The 8049-nt window shown below is 39.0% G+C and overlaps 1 protein-coding gene across 1 annotated transcript; it reads left to right on the plus strand.

The window, feature by feature from the left end:
- Positions 1 to 394: 394 nt before the first annotated feature.
- Positions 395 to 7357, plus strand: LOC120892823 (uncharacterized). Its single transcript, XM_078016408.1, has 4 exons — positions 395 to 548; positions 1359 to 1497; positions 2484 to 2600; positions 6520 to 7357. The coding sequence occupies exons 1-4, from the start codon at positions 534 to 536 to the stop codon at positions 6621 to 6623; spliced, it is 375 nt and encodes a 124-aa protein (XP_077872534.1). The 5' UTR covers positions 395 to 533; the 3' UTR covers positions 6624 to 7357.
- The last annotated feature ends 692 nt before the right edge of the window (positions 7358 to 8049 follow it).

The raw sequence follows: 8049 nt of genomic DNA on the forward strand, positions 1-8049 counted from the left end.
CTTTTAAAAATATACAGTACATTATTGTCACCTACAATCTCCCTATGTGCAACAGTACACCAGGACTTCTTGCCCCTGATGTCCCACATTTTAAAAACTGCCTGAAAGTAGCAAGGGAAAAAACATTTTTTTCAAGCTATTACATAGCAGGCTGAATGTCTCTTAGAGAGGAAATTGCGATACATATTCCATTTCTGGATAAAAATATGTCAGTGAGAAACAGGAACAAGGAGGTCTAGCTGAGTCTTCTCAGGCCCAATGAAACAGCTGGTGTCACAGAAATGTTCCTGTGTTTTTCTCTTGGGAACCGAGATGCTGACCATAGATGTTTTTGTAGACTAAAAATAATTATTAACTTCATGCTCCAAATGAACGTTACTCCAGCAGTCCTGAAGGAGTCCATCTGCAGATCTAGGAGAGGCTCTGATAAGCACCACATCAATTCTGCCTCCTGCTGCAGTTGCTGGCACTGGGGGGCATGCTTGAAAAATATCTGGGGATTAGTTCATACTCAAGAATAAACTGAAACCTGAATGAAGGAGAACGAGGTACATGAAATTCAGAAGGAGGGCTTGGGTGGGAGAGTAAAGATATGGGTGAAACTGTTTGGCATTGTCTTTGTAAGCTGAATTGGGTGTCAAGGGATAGGAACTGAACCATTCCACACCCTGGACATGTCCAAAATACTTCTAAAGAATCAAAACTTTTAAATTATTTACATAAGAAACCAAAGCCTATTGGTTAATGGTTTATTCTGCAAAGACATATTGTGCATCTGCTGTGGTTAAGGCTCTGTGATAGACATTTCTTCGGGAAATGAAGAGACACAAAATTTGCACGTGAGCACTCTGGGTGCCAGATGACCTCTGTGTCTAGGAAGCAGCATAAACACAGAGACTCAGATATCCAGCAGGAAGTTATTCTTCTAGTGAGAAAGTCCTGTCTGACGCAGTTGTCAATTCACCTGGGATCTGGGGATGAGAAAAATTTTTGTGGAAATAATTGGCTGTACAAACAATTCTCAGAAAACTTTAAGATGTCATTTGCTTTTACTAGGAGGTGTATTTGTAAGAACTTGGTAAGGGAACACTAAGAATTGTGGCTCCAGCTTAGCAATCTTCCAGAAAGTGTCAAGCTGCAGTGTACAAAACAGGGTACTTGGCTTGATATGACCTGGGTCCCCTCCTGGTCTCACCATATAGCAGAAGTGGCGTTTGGCAAATTACTTAGCCTGTTAGCACAGTTGAAAATTCAGGATAATGGAAGTTTCAGTTCAATTTTTTTTTAAGAGGAATAAATCAAGTAACATATGCCCTTCAGTATTATGAGACTCAAGAATGTTAGTTTTTGTCTTTTAGCTGCTGAAAAGAAAGCTGGGAAGTACATTTGGCCACTTGTCTAGTGACCAAATGGAGAAGACTTTGCAGAATTTCCTGACTGGAGGTAGAAGGAGAAGTTACAAATGCATGGATGGTATTAAGTCAGGTTTATTGAGAGGTTAGTAAAGGGTGATATTAATAGACATGGAAAAAGGGGAGGGGGTGGTTTGAAGGTCAAGATAATTAGCTTTGTTTTAAGCCTGTTGAGCTGGAGATGTGCAGGCAGGTAAAGATGAGCAGGAGGCATCTGAAGTGAGAGGAAGAGATCCATGCTGGAGAAAATACTTCTGTCTTCTTACCATTTCCTCTTTTACCAAAGGCCTTCCATGGCTGAAACAGAGCAGATGTGAAGGATAGAATGTAAAGAGATAAAAAGAAGGAAATACTAAAGTCACAACATAAGGAGCGTTCTAGAACAAGGAAGAAAAAAATTAAAAAGTGAGAGAGCTTAGAATAGACTTGGAGTAGTGTTGGAAGATAGAAGCGAGGAATGGGAAAATGTAGGGGGACCAAGTCAGGGGCAGAAAACCTTACAAAACCTAACAGATGGATGAATACTGAAGACGAGGGATTCATGAGATGTCATTTAATTAGGTGATTTATTTAAAGTGGTTTTGCTTTTGGTGAAATCAATAGAATTCAGATTGCAAATCCTACAACACAAATAGGTGGCTGAAGAATAGTTTTGCTCACTATTTCAGGGACTCGATGATAAAGTGAGGCCCAGGGAGATGTTAATGTAAGGATACAGGGTCACATTTGTCAGCCATTGAGTAATCCAGGGTGTCTGTGTTCCTTTACCCTAAGGTCATGAAGCACAGAATGGAAAACACTCAGATAGGGAATAAGAGGTTGACCGGGAGATCAAATGCTCAGTTTTTGAGGGACCTGGTAGTACTTTCATCTGTAACCAGCCCATGAGTCTCTGCACCTGCCTGCTCTCCACATGGGCACATTTTGGGTCATCTTGCAGAGTCTTAACAAATTGAATTAATCCTGTATGCTGGAGATATACTCTTGCTTTTTTATCTCCTGTTTGATGAGGTTGAATTGCAGTTATCTCAAAGTAAAAAAGGCCTCCTCTGCTGTTCCTGTCCTGAGCAGAAAACAGGATAGCAGGAGATATGATCTGTGCAATCAAACCAGCGGAAGCAAAAGCAAACAAAGAAACTAGCACATGGGAGAGACGTCAACTCCAGTTATTCTGCCTTTTGTACTCAGGTAAAAATTTGAAAAGATGATATCGATATGAATAAAAATTCCCTGGTAGTGCACCTTGCAAAGATGGGCAAAGCATGATTTGCAGGAAATGCAGGTAGGAAGGATGCTCTTTCTCTGTTCTCCCATCACACTTCACTAATTAAATAACGTCATGTCCATCACCTTATCTGTCTCCTCTTAAAAAATCTGTCTCACTCTACATGCAAAGGCAATGTGCAATGCACCACTGCATCCTTGCCTTGGAATTTGGGAACAAACAACCAGGAAAAGAAGTTGAAAGGAGATATTACTGAGATAGAAATGAAACAGAATGTAAAATTAGTCATATCTGTGAGAGCTTCAGAGTCACAGTGTTAAGAAATGTCCATTGTTCACAAAGTTTTATGGAGCTCAATCCTGACCTTTTTGCTGTTATTATTTTCTGTTTGTGTGGTGCTGGGGACAGAATCCAGGGCCTTGTGCATGCTAAGCAAATACTCTACCACCAAGCAGCAAGCCCAGCCCAATGATGGTCTTTTAAGCTCCAGTTGTTGAGGGTGCTGAAATTGTGTTTATGTTTGTGTGAGTACAGATCAATGAATCACCCACTTAACCCTAGAACACCCCACCTCAGTGTCTGGCTTTGCATTACAGGTAACAAAACTGAAACTTGGAGGAGCTCAGAGGGGACCTGAGTGGGGGGCCCCAAAGATACCATATCCTAATCCCTGGAACCTATGAATGTTACCTGGGGTATGCAAAGTTCAGGATCTCCAGATATGAAGATTATCCTGGATTAACTAGATGGGCCCCAAATGCAATCACATGTATCCTTACAGGAGGGAGGCAGAGGGAGATCTGACCACATACGGAGGGGAGTGTCACATGAAGACGGGGCAGGGAGAGATCTGGAGATCCTGGCCTTGTTGTGGTGGCCCCTCAGTCAAGAATCACTGCAGACACCAGAGCCTGGGAGAGAGACACTTTCCCCTCGAGATTAGGAAGGGAGGGGGCCCCAACAAGACTTTGCCTTTGGTCCAGGGATACTGAATTTGAGCTTCTGGCCCCCAGAACCTTGAGAAAATAAATTGATGTTGTTATAAGTCATCCAGTTTATGGGAATTCATTAAGCAGCCCAGGAAACTGACAGCCTGAGTAACTTGTCGGGGTCCCACCCCTATAAAAGTTAGAGTTTTTTATCATAAATTCAATGGGGAAGAAGGATAGTGGAGGGTAGTCCATTAAGGGAAGAAAGATAACTGGTTGATATTTCCTAATTTAACCATTAATTTTGTACCACCTACTGCCCACCTTTTTTTCCCTTGGAAAGGGATCTGCTAAATGGCCCTGTGTCCTTCGTATCCACCCTCCCATTACTTTCTATTTTGGAGTCTCTTCAAGGAAATCTGAAGAGAGCATAGCATCGAAAGCTAATTCTCATGCCCATTAATTCCACATTCATCTTCTGTGAAATTAGAGTTTGCACAGTGTCGGAGGAGAGAACCACCATCTAAATCACTGCTTGGTTCTGAAAGCCCAGCAGTGAGAGAAGACGGAAAGAGATATCGTTACTTTAGTAAAGCAGCTGTAACTGGGTCTTTACCAATGGAAAATAAGATTATGTTGACTTTGCAACGTATTTCCTGCCTCTGCACTGGCTTTGAAAGGCATCCACCATCCAGTGCTCTCTGAATTCCCAGTGTCAGAATTTCCTTTGGTGAATTGTTTTTGCTTTTTTGTCATGAGCATAAAATCCTTGATTCAAGACGGTTTTGTGGTCCTGATTCCAAACAGAATGCTCCTACTGCTTCCCCATGTAGGGAGCAGCTCATGGAGGTGATTTTCAATAGCCTTCATTTGCTTTATCAAGTCAAATTTGATTTTATGCTTAATTTAATGACAGTTTTTGACCTATATATTTATGGTGAACTGCACCAAATTCTTATTTTTCAGTTATTCACATGTAGCCAGGAATTTTTCACTTTTGATTTTTTAATATGATAAATGGAAATTTTAGATTTTCTATAAACTGTTCTTGTTGTCCTGATTCATATCTGATTTGATTATGGGGATTATATTATTTTGTATGTTGCTTGATTTAATTTGCTAATGTTTTGTTTAAGAGTTTTATATTTATTTCTGAGTTATGCAGGCTGAAATTTCCTATTGCCAGTCTCCACTCTCTGGCTTTCAATTCAAGGTCATTCTGAAAAAGGGGAGTGGGGAATTCCTTCTTTTCTCCTCCAGAGGAGAATCATCTAAATTTGGAACTGCCCATACAAAAACTCTAAAGCCAGCTATATTGGTCTGGTATTTATTTTGATATACCATACTATTATTTAAATTACTTTAATATTGGTAAAATTATTTAGGCTTTCTATTTCTTATTGTACCCATTTTGAAAACATGTATTCTTTTTGAATTCATCTATTCTGTCTGTGTAAGATATTAATTGGTAAAAAATTGTTGATGACATCCTCTTCTTATTGTTTACATTCCAACTTTATCCATATCACTGTGGTTTATTCAAATATTACATATGTGTAATTTCTTCCTTTATTTATTATCAGTTTGGCCAGAAGTTTGATTATTGGTAATCTGTTAAAGGAATCAATTTTGAATATTGTTAACTTGCCTAATTCTTCTCAATTTCCATTTTATGGATTTTCCCTGGCATTTATTATATACTTTCTTGCAGGCTCTTAGAATATGTTCTTTGTTCTTTCCAACTCCTAAAGCTTTTAAGCTCTAGGGATCTTCTCACCACACCACTCCCACTTTTCTGACCTCCACCACATTGGATTCTACACTCTCTTTTTGGCTACGTAGTGCTCCTAGCTGTTCCTAGTTCAGGCTTGCTCTTGCCTGAACTAACTCTGCCTGTATTGCTTCACCTCACTTTCAAGTTTTTACCCAAGTTGTATCTTCCAGTGTCCTTCCTCTTCTCTTAAACACTACCATCTCCTAATGTAATACACACTCGTTAATTCCTATAACATATTTCATACACTACATAATATACCTATTAGCCTCAAATGGATCACTTTGCCTTCAAGCTTCAGTGTTTCAATGGGTGAAGTTAAAAAGGATCAGAATGTTTACATGTCTCTTTTTTTTCCTAATAGGAAATCCTGTAAGTTTGTAATTTGAGGAGTTTTGCTTATTAAGCTCCAAATATTCAACATTGTATGGTTCTCAGGGAAAAATCAATGTGTGATCAGAATTATTAGATAACAACAGCAAAGCATTTTCAAGGATTAGTGAACAGGAGGCACATCCTGGAGAACTCCCAGTACAGGGGAGGGGGCAGCAGAGGAGAGGCCACGGGATATGAAGGAGTTGATTCTGGTCTTCGCTGGGTGTCAAGGCTGTCCATGGCCACTTTGAGTAATGAGTGCACTCATGCTGACTTGTTGGCACTTTGGTTTAGGTAAATGCCATCTCTTCTCTCTATCCAAATGATAAAAATGTACATTCCTTTAAAATAAAGAGACTATCCTAGAATGAAACCTACTTCCTCAAAGAGCTATGAAAAGGACCCCAGAAGATTGTAGAATTGCCAGATATAGGCTTTTGGGTAAATAAAACAAATTTCATTGCTGGAGAAGAATATATTAGAAAATACGATTAAGAAGATTTGTAGTCAGATTTCTGGGGTACCCTCAGTATTTGATACTGTACAAGTCACTTAATTTCTTTGACTTTGGGTTTTTTGTATGTTTGTTTGTTTTTATCTCAAAAGTGTGTTTTATTGTTTATTTATCTATTTTTTCTGTACTGGGGAGTGAATCCAGTGGAACTCTACTGAGCTACAAATCCAGTCCTTTCTATTCCCAAATAGTTGCGGTTACAGGCATGCACTACCACGTCTGGCTAAAATATGTATTTTATAATATTCTTGCCTATGAAATAATGTATTAAGTTCCTGTCTCTGTTCTAGGTATCACGGATACAACAAGAACAGTATATCACATGCCACTTCCCACGGAGTCAAAAGTTTACCCAGAGAAAATGCAAAGGGGCTTCATGTTCAGTAGGAGGTAGCCATATGCACCAGGCTGCTCCCGACTCACTCAAATGCACAACGTGCTTGATACAATTGTTTTAATTCTAGTGAGATGTTTATGTGATGTCTGCGACTTGACAAGGAAGGTAGCAAGGGAAAATATTTCTAGTTAATATATCCTGGTGGAAACACTTAAATTTCCAAACTACTTAAAATGCCTTACAACATTAAACTAGTTATAGGAAAAGCAATAAATGAATTGAGGTGAATTTGGCCTTGAAGTTATTGACTGACTCCTAATTTCACAATAAATTTTAGCAGGATGGTCTTGATTACTCTCAAGCAGGAAAGCAATCTAAAATAGTTTATATGTATCAAGAGCGTCATGATCTCTGAGGAGGTCTATTTGTCTCGTTCTTTCCTAGTGAAGCTTTAAAAGGGAGGCCATGAATTTCATTTGATTCTCACCATTTCAGACAGTTGCAGGATGCAGGTTCAGTAGAAAGTGGATGTAACTGCAGAAGGGCCATCTTTAACATTTGTGCTGAACCTACATTTAGAGAGGAACTCTGATCAGATGAGTGTAAACCCTAAAATCCAAAGGAAGTTTTAAGTAATTGCTCATCTTTCAGAGCTCACCATTCCCTAAATTATATGTTTGGCAATAAGTCAAATGATCATAGTTGTAGTTATTAGAAATCTGCTTGAAACATGACAGGCCCGTGGTGCGGGGAGGGAAGAAGGAGGTTAATAAATTTGATATTAGATTAAACTCTTCTATTGGTAATTTTATATACGCCTGCATGGGGAAGCATGGACCACAGCCTAAAATAAACACATCACCCTTATCATGTTAGAATATATGGTTGTTTGATTTTTTTATTGTTTATTTATTCTAACTTGTTATACACAATGGCAGAATGCAATTCATTTCATATCACACACATAGAGCACAATTTTTCAAGCCACTGATTTACACATAGTATTTACACACCATTCGTGTCTTCATACATGTACTTAGGGTTATGATGACAAACTCATTCCATCACCATTTCTACCCCCTTACACCCTCCCTTCCCGTCCCTGCCCTTTGCTCTATCTAAAGTTCCTCCATTCCTCCCATGCTCCCCCTCTATCACCATTGTGAGTCAGCATCCTCATATCAAAGGAAATATTGGGCCTTTGGTTTTTGGGGATTGGCTTACTTCACTTAGCATTATCTTCTCCAACTCCATCCATTTACCTGCAAATGCCATGATTTTATTCTCTTTTAATGCTGAATAATGTTCCATTTTGTGTGTGTATGTATAACATATATATCAAAATTTCTCTATACATTCATCTACTGAAGGGCATTGGGGTTGGTTCCACAGTTTAGCTATTGTGAATTGTGCTGCTATAAACATTGATATGGCTGTGTCTCTGTAATATAATGTTTTTAAGTCCTTTGGGTATAAATCAAGG

The sequence above is a fragment of the Ictidomys tridecemlineatus genome, chromosome 7 (assembly GCF_052094955.1).
Source record: "Ictidomys tridecemlineatus isolate mIctTri1 chromosome 7, mIctTri1.hap1, whole genome shotgun sequence".
NCBI classification, from domain to species: domain Eukaryota; kingdom Metazoa; phylum Chordata; class Mammalia; order Rodentia; family Sciuridae; genus Ictidomys; species Ictidomys tridecemlineatus.